The following is a 16,491-nucleotide window of genomic DNA, read 5'->3' as shown; positions in this document are numbered from 1 at the left end:
TTCAACAAGAAACTGTTAATTTGTCGATATCGCCGATATCGGCTTATTTTAGCATATAGTTGCCATACAAACTGATCAAAATCGAGATATTATTTAGAAAAAATATTTGATAAAATACTTTCACGAAATTTGGCGTGGCTTATTGCCAAAAGCAGCGGTATAATCTCCGAACAAATTTTTTCCGATCGGACCATTAAGTGTATGTTTTATTTGTTTGATTGAAGGAAATTTAATTAAATATTATTACTAAAAATTGCCATGTTCATGTAGCACCCTTTGCGAACACTTCGCTATCAATTTTGGCCGCAGTCGACACGTCCATGTTGACGCTGGCGCTGGTGGGACATAATTTTGTTTGCTTCGGTTCTGCTTCCATTCACACTATAAAAAACCAGAAAAATATATTGTTACTATAATTTTCTATAATTACCCGCAAAAAACATGCGCTTTTTGCTACTGGATGTCAATTACAATGCAAAATTATTTTTGTGTTTCAGCGTTTTTCTTTTAATAACTTTTAATGCCCTGGACTCGGTTCAGTCTAACTGTGTATAAGCGCACTAGTCCCTCAATTTTTGAGATATCGATCTGAAATTTTGCACACGTCATTTTCTCTCCTAGATGCTGCTCATTTGTCGGAGCCGCTGATATCGCACTACTATAGCATTTAGCTGCCTAACAAACTGAACGATCGATATGAAGTGCTTGTTGGGGAAACTTTTTTATTTGACGAGATATCTTCACGAAATTTGGCACATGTTATTGCCTAAGGCAATAATAAAATACGCGAATAAATTATTCAGATCATACCACTATAGCATATAGCTGCCATACAAACTGAACGATCAAACTCGTCTAGCTGTATGGAAAACTTTTTTATTTGACAAGAAATTTGGTGTGGTATCTTGCGCAAGACTACGCCACAATTTCCTAACATATTGTAACATATAAGTTCCACACAAACTGCTCGATCATAATTAAAATAAAATTCTTTATTTTTACCCTTTATGCTCTAAAGAATGCCTGAAGGGTATTATAGCACTGCTGTTACCGAAGTTAACGTTTCTGTTTCTTTTTTTATTTTTTGTAAATTTTTCAATTAGTTGTCAAAAAACGGTTGTTGATCAAACTTCGCAAATCTATTATCGCATTTTTGTATCGGGAAAAACACAAAGTGCTTTTTATTGAATAATCAATTAGTACGTCAAAATAATAATAGATGATATAATGGTTACAAAATTTCACACTCGAAATGAGTAAGGCGGAAACTATCGCTTCCAAGTACAGTGTTTGGCAATCGGTTTTCGCGTATTTATTGGTCAGTTTGGTTGTGATTTTATTGTCGAAATCGAAAGTTCTACTTACAATATTGAAATGAGCATAACAGATAGTTTCAAAAAGTCGTTATTTCTAGCACACCAACAACACGGGATTGAAAAAGTTACATTATCACATGCTAGCATGTCCCACAGCCAATTATTTCCCATAGACCGCTGTTAAAATTAACAGCAATGTAAACAGTTGTTAACGACTTGAAGCACTAAAAAATAAATTATACACACAATATACATATATAAAAACACTCATTGCTTTTCTTATTGCTATCATAATTTTTTTTTTGTTTGATAAAATTTATTTCCACAATAATTAATTAATTTACAGCACTAAATTGATTTCAATAAAATATTTATTTGATTCTTTAAGTCTAAAAATCATCAACCCATATTATTCACTAATCAAGATTCATAGTAATAAGCCAATTGAGTAATATTAAAAAAGCGAAATTTTTACAATCGACGTATAAATTCGGCTCTAATTAACACCTGTTATATACGCACACACTCACATAAATTTATAGAAACATAAACATGTATGTATACCAACCAATTTCTGTCTGCTAAATTGAGTTCATATACATTTTTGAGCGAGCGTAATGGGAGAGTTAAAAACGCTGTAAACAAGCAACTAACTGTTAACGAACCGGTATGAAACTGTCAACCAACAATGTTTGAAACCCGAAGCTTTGCGCAAACCACAATAGCATGTAAGTACATACTAAGGGAGCTTTATGCACGAGTACACACAAACTCTCTTCCTTCACAGTGACTATGATTAATGTTGAAAGCTTTTGGCTTTTGCTGTTCACTGTTATATCGAAAAGAAAAGCTTCGTAAGTATAGCAAATGCTTTCCGAAATAACGAAAATCGAAAAAAATTTCAATAATTTTCACGAAAAAGTAACACTTGTTTGCTCTCGTCTTTGGTATTTCGTGTTCAGAACCCTAACATCTATATTTCTTATAGAAACTATCCCCTCAAATGGACCCACTATATATCAAATACGAAACATAATATGTTTTTAATATAAATTGTGACAAAAAAGCACCCGGAAATTGTAACTCCTCCGGTTAAATGATATTTCAAAAAAATTTGGCTAAGTTGGTAGGACTGTCCTTAAGGGGGTACTCTCATGTGAACGCATACATTTTACCACTTTTTAGGGAAGTTTTTTTATGCGACAACAAAGTTTAATCATTTTAATTTTTTAATATACATATTTTTATTTGTATTTTGAAATGTACAAAAAAAATTTTTTTTTTTTTCGTTTTTTACATTTTTAATATATTTTTTTTAAATCAAAGTAGTCCCCAACAAAAAAAAGTAGTTCACTGGTCATGTTGTCTGAAATAAAAAAATCGAATGGATAATTATTCAGCAGCTCTGCGGCTATCGTCCCTACCAAATATAATCAATTTCATTAAAAAAAAATGTCGAACTTCAAAAAAAGTCACGAAAATCTTGTTTTTTTCGTTAAAAATCGTTTAAAAAATATGAAAATATTTTCGAAAATAAACAATTCTGGGAGGGACGATAACTATAAATAAGTGGAAGAACATACATATGTAAATTTTAAAGCAATCGGTTGAATACTTGTTTTTTTAGGACCATGACAGTTTCAGAGAATGATGATTCGAGAAAAATGCGTTTAAAGTTTCAAGAGAGGTAGACAGTCGCTTACGACACGTTGGCGACTATGAGCTGTAACTTATCAAATACTATGAATTTCGGTCTGAATTTTTCACAGCATGTTTTCAATAGGTTTTATTGTCAAAATATAAAAAAAATCGATTTTTCGAAGTGTTTACATGAGAATACCCCCTTAATTACTTTGCTAAATATGAACCCGATCTGACAGCCAGTTTGTTTACAACAGCTGCTTTAATCGGTACACCTCAGTCGTCCGTTGTGATTTTTACATTAGATAAAACAAGTAAGGAAGGGCTAAGGAAAATTCGTTGAAGAAGCTGAAGGCCATCCCAAAAAGTGCTTAAGAAAAGTGTTTCGCGGACTGGAAAATTATTGTCATACTTGTATTACATCTAGTGGGGATTACTTTAAAGACGACAAAATAAATATTGAAAAATAACAAAATATTTTGCGTTTTATTTACAATTTCCAGCTTCTTTTTTGTCACAATGTAAAACTTGATTTAATACATATGCACATATATCAAGAAATTGTATATACAAGCATTCCTATGTAATTTAAATTTACATCCTTAACGTTAGAGCTCAGCTTGTTATAGCTGGAGTGCATATCGCCGTTACCGCACACACATGCTCACTAAGCACTTTATGCGGAAACTCCGAATTTTGATCACATTTCTTCGATAAATAATCTTTATCATCCCAGGCCTGTAGATCCATCTTGCCAAAAATCAAATAAAACAAATTACCCGAAGCAAAGACGACGGCTGCTATTATGAAGACTAACTGCCACTGCACGCGATTATGCTGTAAAATAAAAACTTCGAGTTAATACTTTTTTCACCCCCCCAAAAAACTCATTTCTGCACACCTCGTCCTTTACCAGCACACCAACTAGCAGCGGCGTAAGTATCGGTATCACATTAGCGGCTGAGTTCACGATGCCCATAAGAATGCCAGCATGATTCGGCGAGAGATCGATAGTGTTCAGCGCACTGCCAATTGTAGCACCAGCATTCGAGCCAACGCTTACCGTCATTAAAACAATCGCGAAATTCTTCTGCTCCTCTCCGAGGAGTCCAATGCATATAAGACCAGTAGCCGGTATCCAGAAGGCGAATGTATTGAAGGTCTTGCGTATAGCTGTGAGTGAGGCTATCTTACGATTGAGCAACACATCCGAGACAATCAAATATACATAGGACATGCACCACATCGCCAGATAAGGGAGCGCAGAGTAGAAAGCGTTGCTTTTCATGTCCATATTCAGCACACCCTTCATATAGGAAGGCAGTTCAGCTTGAAGTGTGGAGAAACCCCAAGAATGCGCTGAACGTGCGACTACTAATGCCCAAAATGGCAATGAAGTCAATATAGCATGCCAAGGCACTGGAATCTTTTGCACTACTTCATCTGACTCTGTTTTTTTCGTGACATTCTGCGAGGCTTCTATGTAATCAAGTTCTGCTTTCGTAATAAATTGGGACTCCGCTGGTTTATTGGCGGCTAACAACAGCCAAGCGACACACCAAACTAAACCCAAGGCACCAGATACATAAAACAATCCTGGCCAACCGATGCTTGAAGCCGCAATTAAGCCGCTTAAGAACATGGAGAGCAATGTACCGCATTCGATGCCCGTGTTGGCTAGCGCACCCAACCGATTGCGTTCACTCACCGGACACCAGGCTGCGAGATGTGCGTGTAGGCAGGGGAAGAGAAATCCCTGAAAGAGTCCTTGTACAATACGTATGCCACAGTAGATGCTCCACCCGCCCCAATTAACGCAGAGCGGTGGCAGAAGAGCAAATAACGAAGAGCCTAGTGTTGAGATAAACATCGTACGTTTGGCGCCCAGGCGACGGCAGAGGTAACCACCGGGGAATTGTGTGATGAAATTACCCCAGAAGAAGCTCGACAATATGTACGATTTCTCCATATCACTCCATTTATATTCCTGGAATGAAACGAATGTTTATTAAATAAATATGTCAAACGATAATTACTTAATCCTACCGGAAAGTTGGGATTTGTAGTCGCCGCATCGGTCATGGCCACCACAGCTACTCCCGCGTTGAATTTGGCAACATAATTTACAATAATTGACGTGAATAGCAAGAAAATTTGTACGTGACGTTGCCCGAAACATGGTACTGAAAGCGGAAATAGAAACACAAAGAGTTATTAGCTTTCTGCGCTATATTTTTAAAAACACATTTAAAAAAATTTGAAATAACGAATAACTTTGAGCTTAGTGTGACAATCGTCAGCGCCAGGACTCTCTACTCATTCGCCTAACTTATGGGATTAAAATTCTTTTGAGGACTCAGCTGATTATTTTTGATCGAATTATTGCGGTAAGTGAAACACTGGACTCCAAATGGGCTTAGGCTGTTCGACATCGTAGGGGGACGAAATATACATACATAGTTGTCTATAGTACTAGATTCCAGCACAAGAAAATTCGAATCGAAAAGTTTGTGATGGATGGAAGACATGTATCCAGTGTTCTTGACGTGCGTGCACTCCGAGGACCTAACATCAACTCTAAATACTATCTTGTTGTAGTGAAAATACGCGCCCGCCTCTGTACAGTAAAACACGCCCGTCAACAAACACCGGAAAGCTACAACGTCGAGAAGCTATTAACACAACCGGAAGTTGAAAAGTTTTCTACTCGATTTGAACTTCTGTTCTCTGAGAGCACTCAACTCGCTTAAAGGAAACTGTGGGATGGCATCCTTATGTACAGCTCCTTACGAACAGCTGCAAGCAGAACCATTGGTTTTCGTAAAGGTCGAAAGAACAGCTGGTCCATGGGAAATGTCGTGTCGCAGTGGGGAGAAAGCGGGCAGCCTAACTCGCAATGTTAAGATCGAAGTTATGGAGGGAATACTTCTCTAGCCTGCTGCACGGCAGTATAAGTGTACCATCTCAAGATGACGAACCCGATTTCCCAATCTATGACGAAGAAATAGATGTTCCATTGCCCGACTATGATGAGGTTCAAATTGCAATTACCTGCCTGAAGAACAACAAAGAAAGATCGTCACACACCACCTTTTCGTCGTTTTAAAGCCGCCTTCGTCCCCCGAAAAGGTTATGCCTATATGCCGCTATGTCTGAACTTGGTACACGATACTTCTTCAAAAAAGAAATCGACTCATGAATCATTATTAAGACTGTTTAAGAGAAAAGTTTTACGGAAAATTTATGATCCTTTTCATATTGGCAAGGGCGAATGCCGCCGATGAGCTGTACGAGATATACGGTGTCATTGACATAGTTCAGCGAGTAAAGAGAAGCTCCGCTAGCTAGGTCATGTTGTTCGGATGGAAAAGGAAGGAACACTCCAAGAAGGTTCCCTATTCACTACCCGTCGGTGCATGCAGACTCCGTTGGAGAGATCGGATGGAGATGGATCGTGCCGCACTTCTGCACTGCACTGTCTACGTCATTATAGAAGATGGAGAAGTACATATTCTCCTAATTTCCTTCTCCATTCTCGTATAGGGAAATCATTGATCACTTAAAAACTCCGAAAATTTTGAAATGTAGTTAAAAGAATCAAGTTTGTTCTGCGTGATTTGTTTAAAATAAACAAAAATTTGATCACTTGATATCACCGAATTACATTAACTGTTCGATATTTCTTTTGCTGTTCCTTTGGTGTGTTTAATATAAATAAATCTCATCACATCCCTGCTTGAAAAAAATTCTATGAAAACATTATTTCATCTATGTAAATAAATATTAGACACTGTAGGTCAAATTAAGGCTGTCAGCTAGGTTATCCATGCTCTATTTTAACAAGGCAACTTAACACTTTAACATTAACACTTTCAAGATTTTCATACATTTCATTTTCGTTGCTTGGAGTTTATCAATCATAACAAAATATTTTTAAATTACTAAATATTTTAAAATTATTAAAAAAGATTTTTATATTATTAAATATTCTAATAATATAAATTTTTTTTTATATTTCCGCCAGTTCAATTTCACTTCGATTTTAACTACGCGGGCAGTTCTATACAAGCTGCATTCGTCTCTTGACTCCAGGCTCAAACTGAAATTAAATTTTCTAATAACACCAATTTTCAGCTTCAATCTTTTAACCAATTCATACGTAGTTACAGCAATTGGAGTTTTTTTTATTTTATTCAAAAAGTGCAGCAGCTCGCAATAATGCCGACTCACTCAGTCACTTTGAGCGTCCAGCTGGAAATACGAGTTAAAGCAAATTAATGTAAAAAGCGTATTAGAAAGAGAATATATTGCAAAAATATAAAATATGTAATAAAAAAGTATAGGTATATTTGCCGATATTTATGTTTATATATATATATATATATATATATTTATTACTTTTAATATTGAAAGAACTCTGATATTAAGTCCTTATAATTTCAGCATTAAGAAAAGGTTTATAAATATTATTTGTTGTAAAGCAAATACACAAATATTATATATACATGATATATATATAGATGGAATATTCGATTTGATATATCTCTATCCATATATATATATATATAACTTTGTTAGCAAATTTATCAAATCCACTCCAACAAGTTCTTCACTGCATACTCATATGCTTTAAACCAGGTGTCTTTTAGACTACAGCTGTTCATCCTTTTGATAATAAATCAGCTATTGTTTACTAATTTTTTGCAATGTTAAATCATCAAAAAATATTTGCTGAATTTGATTTTGATTAGTCAGTAAATATGTTGTGCAAATTAAAAAAACTCAAACCAATGACCTATATTTTCACGTGCAACTTTTTATCGCCAACAACTGTTTTAGTTTGGCGACAACTGGAATTCACCGGAACAACAATGCATAGTCACGCTGTAAGCTTTTAGAAAACTATTCATAAAATGTAATAACTAGAAATATGTATCTCAATGTTTAAGCGTAATCAAATCGAGGTGAATAGCATTCTGCTGATTTGAACTGAATCGCGTGTTAATATGATTTTATTGTAATTTTTATGAGCACCAATTATTGCGATTTTCAAATTTCGATTTGTCGTGCTGCTTATAGCAGTTTAATTTACTTTTGATTGGGATATACTCGAAAACTAATCGATCAAGTTTTTAACACTCAAAGCACATACTTTTTTCATCGTTAATCTTTTCGTTTAAACATTTGGTAATTAAACGTTCAGTAATGACCTCTCCCTTTGTAGCCCATCGAAATATGCGTAAATATATTCCCCCTTTTAATAAAGCATATAACGTAATAGACATGTCATCAGCGTTATGCCTTCGCAAATATTAGGCAAAAGCAAATTGCTTTACATTATTTCGCTAACAATTAATTTGTTTACTTTTTGGCACTTTAGGTGAATTTTGTTCTTCAAACCTGATCATAGAAAGTTCAATGAATTGCAGTTCGTGCAAACTGACTACGGTATTTACAAATATACGGTATTGTATACAGCAAATTAAACGTCTAACACCTTTTGCTAAAAATACAAAGTTGTCGGCAATTAGATCTGTAGAGTAACCGGTATTAAGTTTTCACAAATATTATGAACTGTGAATGTTCTTAATTATAAAAGAAAAAGAAATAAATAAGATAAAAATAAATGATAAATAATTTTACTCACATATGGCAACTCTGTTCTGATATATCTCAAATTTTATCAAACCATTTAGTTTGCTGCTCATTTCATTATCTCAGCCTTTATTTTTTTTCATCAATTTTATTATATAAAAATTCAAAAAGGGTGGCAACTCTTTTTAATTTTTTTAAACGTGTAATTTTTGAAGGGTTTTAGTCAAAAAGACATTTTGTAATAATTTCTTTTGTGTTACCAATTAATGCAATTAAAATATTGGAACAGGTGGCAACACTAAACAAAATTTTAAATTCAATTTTGAGCCCAATGCATCGACTATTTGATACATACATATCCTTAAATGTTTCAATAAGTTTTTTTAAAATTTTCACACCGGTGGCATCTCATTAATTTTAAAATATTGGACATAATTAAGCTGTGAATACGGTACACTACAATTAAATTCAACAAAAATACATAAAGTATATATTACAGCCTTACTGCAATAGTTAATTTATTAAATTAATTCGTTTGCAAACAATTTGGTTTCGATGTGGCAACGCTTTTGAAAAATCTTTAACTTTCTCAAGTTTTTCTGCTCTGTTACTCATATTATTATCTAAACTTTTTTTTATTTAAACGATTTATTTATATTAAAAAAACTGAAAAGGTGGCAACTTTCTACAAAAATTTTTACTCATTTCGTTTCATAAAGTTTCTTAATTCAACAAATGTATATTTTGTAATAAATAATTTTGTATCACTAATGTAATGCAATAAGATTTTTAAACAGCTGGCAACCCTATACAAAAATTTAAATTCCATTTTAAACCCTCCAAAGCGTCACCCATTTCTTATATATGCTCAAATGTTTCACAAAGTTTTCTTAAAAATTTCAAACAAGTGGCATCCCTTAGATTTGAAACTATTGAGCATAATTAAGTGGTGAATACTGTACACTATAATTAAATAAAACAAAAAGCTTTGTTATATATAGTTCATCAACTCAATAATCATTCAGCGCGATAAATAGAATTGTCTGCAGCTTATAATATTCACACATTCAATACAACACACAATACATATATTTTTCAAAATTTGTATATTTTTGTCTTATAATATTTAGCGTTATTTATTACAACTAACTCTATATTAACATATTTACATACATCGGCACTGGCAACACACTTTACTACACTAACGGCAATTCTTTTTACGTGATACTTTTTCTGGGTTTTTCATCCAGCTCTGACTTTTCGCTCTTCTCCGCTGGTGGTTTCACGTCAACCACGCTTTTGGGCAGCAAGAAATCGGGATTGTCCCATGGCTGTAATTCCATTCTACCGAAGATAAGGTAGAACAAATTACCGAAGAAGAAAACGGCCGCCGCTATGATGAACACTATTTGCCACTGCGTGCGACTCTCCTAAAGTTTCGAAAGAGAACAAGAATTAATGAAAAGTCCCAAAAATGCGTGACTCGTATTCAATACTTACATTTTCTGTAACTATCACACCAACCAGCAGTGGCGTGAGTATCGGTATCACATTAGCCGCTGAATTTACGATACCCATGAGGATGCCCGCATAATTCGGCGACAGATCGATGGTGTTCAAAGCGCTGCCGATGGTTGAACCTGCATTTACACCCACATTGGCAGTCATCAGCACTATCGCCAGTGTTGTTTGATCTTTATTCAAAAAGCCGACAGCAATCAGACCCGCAGCTGGCGCCCACAGTGCCAGTGTGTTGAATGTCTTGCGTAAGGCAGTGAGTGAGAGTATATTACGATTGAGCAGCACATCGGACACAATCAGATACACATAAGACATGCACCACATCGCCAAGTATGGCAGCGCCGAGTAGAAAGCATTTTTCTTCATGTCCATATCAAGTACACCCTTCATGTAGGAGGGGATTTCCGCCTGTAGCGTTGAGAAACCCCATGAATGCGCCGAACGTGCAATCACTAAGGCCCACAATGGCAGCGATGTTAGAATAGCACGCCATGGCACTGGCACCTTACGTTGCACTTCGCCCGCCTCCAACTCCTTTGTGACAGTCTTTTCAGCGTTAATATAATTGAGTTCTTCGGTTGTAATAAATTTCGATTGGCTCGGTTCATTGGCAGCTAAAAATATCCAAGCGACACACCAAACTAAACCCACGCCACCGCCAAAATAAAATAGACCCGGCCAACCGATGCTCGAAGCCGCAATCAATCCACTTATGAACATAGAGAGCAGCGTACCACATTCGATGCCCGTATTGGCTAGCGCACCCAAACGATTGCGTTCGCTCACCGGACACCAGGCGGCGAGATGTGCATGCACACAGGGAAACATAAAGCCCTGAAAGAAGCCTTGAACAACACGTATACCACAGTAGATACCCCAACCGCCCCAACTGACACATAACGGCGGCAAAAGACCCATAACTGCAGAGCCCAGTGTTGACACAAGCATTGTGCGTTTGGCGCCAAAGCGTCTACACAGATAACCGCCGGGAAATTGCGTAATGAAATAACCCCAAAAGAAACTCGACAGAATATATGACTTTTGTAAATCGGTCCAATCATATTCCTGAAACCGAAGTAAGCGTGGTATTAATGAAAGTTATTTGCGAATCAAATAATCTAAAGTATTTGTTACTTACCGGAAAGTCAGGATTCGTCGTTGCGGCATCTGTCATGGCAACAACAGCAACACTGGCGTTAAATTTTGCAACATAATTCACCACAATCGAGGTGAACAGCAGGAAGACTTGTAGATGTCGTTGGCCAAGCAACGGGCCTAGATAGGGAGCAAGATAATTAGTATTTTTTACATCATGTAATATAGCTTAATATTAAACAAATTAGCATTATTGTGTTATGGAATTGTTATTGTTCTTTGATTTTTTTTAATTATAGTAACTGAAATTTTATTCAAAATAAAAAAATGATATTTTTCACTTGCACTAACACTCGTTTGCTGATAAAGATTTGCGTTTTCCTGTGATCAGTATTTAAAGGTTGCCACTTGAGTTGTATTGTAAAATATATAATTCGTTTTTATTACGGCTAATCTTTATAAGCTTTGTATCGCATTGCTACTATTCGTAGTGATTTATATGGCGAGTGATGGACTCGCTATCTTTGAGTTGCGTCAGTTGTATTACCTGTATTAGCAATATATACATATGTATGTATGAGAATTCGGTAACTAATCTAACACTAGTCGATATATTTGTATGTACAGTGTCGGACAAAACATATTGGAATCATACCTACGAATTACATTGTCATCTCACTCAGATTTAAAGAATAACTATTTACTTTATGAAAACATACTAAACCTTAGAAATTATTTGACTCCATGGCATTTTATACGAAAAAAATTAAATATATGTAATATTCAGTGCGACAAAACAAATTGGAATAATGATTGTTATTTAATATTTTATAGCATAATCATTATTTTTTAATACTTCACTGCATCTATTTGGCATACAAGCTATAAGATTGTAACTTCTTGTGGAATGACTAACCAAGCTTGTTTTGCAGTTCCGAACAATTTGTTTTTATCTCCATTCTCTCCTTCTCTGTCTATCCTTCTATTTACTATCTCACAAAGATTCTCAACAGGATTGAGATCCAGCAATGGAGCTGGCCACTTTAGAATATTAATATTTTGAGCTACGATCCAATTTGCCACTAGTTTCGACGTATGATTTAGGTAGTTGTTGTGTTGAAACGACCATGAAAGTGGCATATTCCACTCGGCATGGGAAAGCATCACGTACTCAAGGATATTCCTTATATGAATCGATCCATAATGCCATCGATTCGATAAAGAGGTCCAACACCAAACCCGGAAAAACATTTCCATACCATAATGCCACCTTCACCATGCATAACCGTACCTTGGCAGTATCGCGAATCCAAAATCTTATTTTTTGGTCGGCGAAATTTTCTCATTCCGTCTGAATATTTCAAATTAAATTTTGATTCATCAGAGAAAAGTGTTGTTTTCCATCGTTTTACTGACCAGTTTATGTGTTCCCGAGCAAATTTGAATCGTCTTAATCGATTTTTTGTTGCTATAAAAGGCTTTTCAGCTGCCCTATAACTTGCTAGCCCACTTGCACACGCTCTTCTTTGCACAGGACGGCTGCTAACTTTCCAATTGAAAGCTTTAACCACGCTCGTTGTCGACCAACCTTCAAACTTTTTTAGTTCTCTAAGTATTTTTGAATTGTCATGTCGCGTTGTAGCTTTGGGCCGTCCTAAACGATGGTGACTTTTCACAGCTCCACTGTCCCTAAATTTTTTTATAATAAAGCTCACGGTTGATTTATTGACATTAAATTTTTTGCAAATGTCGTTTTGTGATTATCCATTCTTTTAGTCTTTAATAATTAATTGTTTTAATTGAATTGAATGTTTGTTTCCAGCCATGGTCAGTTTTGTTATTAATTTCTTCGAAGTAAGTAGAATTTTAATCGCGTCACAACTTTATATGGAAAGACACTTGGTTAAACTAAAATGATGCTGACTTTTAATGTCTTTGTTCAAATTGCGTGGAGAATGTAAAATCGTCAGAAAATAACTGTATTCTCGACCGTTATCGTGGAAAACTGCGACTAGTCCTATATGTTTAGTCGCAGTGAATATTGGCTACTTATACATAATTTCTTTCGTACAAAATATAGATTATTAAAAAAAGGTTTTTCATTGTTTCACTAAATAAACAATATGCCTTTACATTTAAGTACTTTTTTTATATCCAAAAATGGTAATACGACATGTTTTTAGCATTCGTAGCCATCAGTTCAATATGTTTTGTCCGACACTGTATGTTCCTGAATTGCTTTTTTCTGCTTTTTATTCTATGTAATTACGTATTTACTTCTGTATTAAGTTCAGTATACTGTATATATATTAAATAATATATTTGTTAGAAAAAGAGAGCTATATTAATAGAAAGAGATACGTTGAGGATGCGTTCTCTATTGGGATAGTGACTCTGATTATAGTTACAGAGCTATGTTCAATTCAAAAGTGTGCTTTCTTGAACCGACCTCGTCAGGCCAACCCTAAACGGATCTATAACAAAAATGTTATTAATTGTTCAATTATTTTAAATAGCTCGGCAAACTGATTGTGTGAACTAGAAGCGGAAAAGAAGTTAGCAGACCACACATGCAGTTAATGAACTTCTTGATCTTTAGCAAGCATTAAAATACATTTTCTACTGAAACATAGCCCTCATAAGCATAATATTTCCGAGACGTTTTTTCTGCCTGTTGAGTCACGCAAGTTGAGAAAAATTAGGTTTTGCCCAGAGTTCGTTAAATCTTATCGTCGCTGATCTACATGATATATGGATACATGTTCTTTATATTGCAGAGAAATTATATTTACAACTCACATAATTCTCTTTCAATGATAAAAAAAAAGTGAACGAATTTGTGCTCGCGAGAGAGAAAGCAAGCAACTGAACATGCTATTTAGGTCGACTTAATCGATTTATGGTTGAAGTTTTGAGTAAGAAATAAGTAGCAGTCAGACATGTATCAAAAGATTTGAATTTTCCAAAAATAGTATTGATGAGATGTGGGTCTATCTTTTAGGAAAGACTGCTCAAAAATCTTTCGAATTCCAAAATCTTCCTCGTTTTGTGAAATGGCAACTATTACTTAAAGTTTTGTATACATTATAAAGCATATGATTTTCAACTGTTATTAAGGTGTCACATGGGTTTACGGGTTTAAAAAAATCAAATTTTTTATTATCTTATTCAATTCTACAATTCCCTCAAAATATTTTCCTAAATTTTTAAGTTGATTCGAGTAATAGTTTCGGAGATACAGCATTAAGAACTTGTGCGCTCGAGGCTAGCTAAGCTAAATGCGCCGTCTTAAACGCATTTTTCTCGAAACTGTATTTTTGAAGTCGCTTGGCAAGATTTCTTGAGAATTACTCCACCGATCTTCATAAAATTTTATACAGGTTTTTGAGATACAATTCTTAAAGACCTGGAATAAGGATTTGTTTTTCGATTAAAACTATTTGAAAAAAAGTCGCAAAATTTTCACTGAAATTTTAAATTTTTTATAAAAATATCTGGCAAAAATCCAATTTTCAGTTTTTTTCCTTCGTCCAAGTTCTTGGTATAGGTTTTAACTGAAACACGTATTTTTTCACTTTAGATGATCCTGTAAGGAGTTATCCTGCCGACGCGGGCGAATCTTTTTTCCGTGAGGTTACCGGAAATGGCAACGCAATAGCCGAGTTTATAATATTTTTTTATGCAAAAATTTTGGAATTTCTTTGTTAATAGTGTATGTATGTTTGTAACTAAAAAAAAAGTCTCGTTTTACCCGAGGGAACCCATGTAACCCCCTAAAGTTTTGATTAAGCTTAAGATTGTCAACTCTTTGCGTTGACTCGAAAATAGATTCCTTTTGTTAATGGTAACCAAATAATCAATTCTAATTAGACCACATCAATTTTTCTAATATTGACATACTATGTTTTGCTAAGCGCTTCGTCCAGCTTTTCCTTCAATTAGGTGCTTTCCAATAAAAGGAGAAGCCTTCAAATGTTGGTCTGATTCTCAACGAGTAATGGATCATATCAGAACCATTTTCCTGACAGAAATAGACTTGTAGGTTTGTCATTGACTGCAGGATATTTTTGATATACTATAGATCGGAACTGGAAACTATAAGAATATGAGCGCTTACTAGTTGGAAAATTACGGTTCGCTGGCCAACAGGTTTATACAAATTACACCCATATAACATATTTTCTTGAAGGATCAACCAACAAGCAACGTTTTTCAATTGGATGTCCATCTCAACCACCCGCCTTCAAAATTTTTTAATAACTTTTAAAATTTGAAAACTCAAACTTTTATTTTAATTTTCACTTCATTTGCACTTTAGTTATTCACCTTTATTTATATCTGCGGTCATTTTGCCTAAACACTTAACAAATCCAACCAAAACGTATTTATCCTGGACTGGGTATATTTGGTGTACGCGAGAACTGCCAACCAGCTGCTAAGGCAATCGAACGCGAACTCGCCAATAATACGCAAAACAGAAATGAGGAAGCTTCTTTCAGCCAATTCTGCCTGCAAACGCTTACTAATAAAACAATCTTTTCAGGTATTTATTAAATATATAAATCAAAATCTCGACCATTGCACGACCAAGATAACTAAATCCAATCGAGCATGCGTACAATATTTATATACCATATAGTATATATATGAATGCTACAGGTGTACGTCTCTATATGTGTGTGTACTTTGATTGGCTGATTGCGTTGAATGGGCTACTAATCCCCGCCAAACTATGGTGTGATGTGGGTAATCATTACACTTCCCATGCTGTTGTTGTAATCGTCTAGCGCGTCGATAATACATAGTAGACTGAACTTAATAAGCTGGATGTCCAAAGAGATATAAGTGCTTATGGAGTTAGTAAACAGTCTCAACAACTGTGAAGTAGACTGCGCTGGTAACAATGTAACAGCACCAGTTCTTATCAGGTTTCCCTTAAGCGTGTAATCGAATGGCAGCCAAAGCAAAAAATTAGCGTTTAGTGTAGGCATCATAACATTCAAATTAGCGTTCGAAGAGAAATGTCAATCGATGGCATGCATATATATAATATACAAATACATACATGTAAACAAATATCTGCGCCTTTTCAACACCCTAACAGTACAATATCCGCATCATATCAGCGATTTACTTTATCAGTTTTTTTTATTTATTTAGGCACACACAGAACGCATGAATCAAATAAATCATGATTTACACTGCTTTTTGTTCTCTATCAGCCCACATATTTACAATCAACTTGATTTAAAGTTAAACTGTCAGAGTTGTATGTACGTGTTTGGTTGACATCTTAGTCAACTGGTGAAAACTGAATCAATGC

The 16,491-nt window shown here is 35.0% G+C and overlaps 2 protein-coding genes across 2 annotated transcripts; both read right to left on the bottom strand.

Moving 5' to 3' along the window:
* Positions 1 to 3,410: 3,410 nt before the first annotated feature.
* Positions 3,411 to 7,044, bottom strand: LOC126756083 (putative inorganic phosphate cotransporter). The gene is made up of 4 exons (XM_050468908.1): positions 6,845 to 7,044; positions 5,004 to 5,140; positions 3,859 to 4,944; positions 3,411 to 3,794 (listed from the first exon to the last, which is right to left on the bottom strand). The coding sequence occupies exons 1-4, from the start codon at positions 6,876 to 6,878 to the stop codon at positions 3,573 to 3,575; spliced, it is 1,479 nt and encodes a 492-aa protein (XP_050324865.1). The 5' UTR covers positions 6,879 to 7,044; the 3' UTR covers positions 3,411 to 3,572.
* A 2,597-nt stretch (positions 7,045 to 9,641) lies between these two features.
* LOC126756142 (putative inorganic phosphate cotransporter) lies at positions 9,642 to 15,688 on the bottom strand. The gene is made up of 4 exons (XM_050468988.1): positions 15,495 to 15,688; positions 11,212 to 11,348; positions 10,053 to 11,138; positions 9,642 to 9,982 (listed from the first exon to the last, which is right to left on the bottom strand). Exons 1-4 carry the CDS (start codon positions 15,514 to 15,516, stop codon positions 9,770 to 9,772), a joined length of 1,458 nt encoding a protein of 485 aa, XP_050324945.1. The 5' UTR covers positions 15,517 to 15,688; the 3' UTR covers positions 9,642 to 9,769.
* Between the last annotated feature and the right edge of the window lie 803 nt (positions 15,689 to 16,491).

This window comes from Bactrocera neohumeralis, chromosome 4 (genome assembly GCF_024586455.1).
Source record: "Bactrocera neohumeralis isolate Rockhampton chromosome 4, APGP_CSIRO_Bneo_wtdbg2-racon-allhic-juicebox.fasta_v2, whole genome shotgun sequence".
NCBI lineage: Eukaryota > Metazoa > Arthropoda > Insecta > Diptera > Tephritidae > Bactrocera > Bactrocera neohumeralis.
Note: the sequence above shows the minus strand (reverse complement) of the source record. Positions and strands in the feature narration are given on the sequence as shown.

What these genes read in the sequence shown, in the direction of transcription:
- LOC126756142 (XM_050468988.1), bottom strand. Translation starts at nt 15,516, where the DNA reads ATGACCGCAGATATAAATAAAG. An exon ending in GACCGCAGATATAAATAAAG is followed by an intron (nt 11,349 to 15,494) that starts GTGAATAACTAA and finishes CTCCCTATCTAG; the next exon opens with GCCCGTTGCTTGGCCAACGA. An exon ending in GTGTGATAGTTACAGAAAAT is followed by an intron (nt 9,983 to 10,052) that starts GTAAGTATTGAA and finishes TCGAAACTTTAG; the next exon opens with GAGAGTCGCACGCAGTGGCA.
- LOC126756083 (XM_050468908.1), bottom strand. Translation starts at nt 6,878, where the DNA reads ATGATTGATAAACTCCAAGCAACGAAAATGAAAT. An exon ending in CTACAAATCCCAACTTTCCG is followed by an intron (nt 4,945 to 5,003) that starts GTAGGATTAAGT and finishes GTTTCATTCCAG; the next exon opens with GAATATAAATGGAGTGATAT. An exon ending in GTGTGCTGGTAAAGGACGAG is followed by an intron (nt 3,795 to 3,858) that starts GTGTGCAGAAAT and finishes TTTATTTTACAG; the next exon opens with CATAATCGCGTGCAGTGGCA.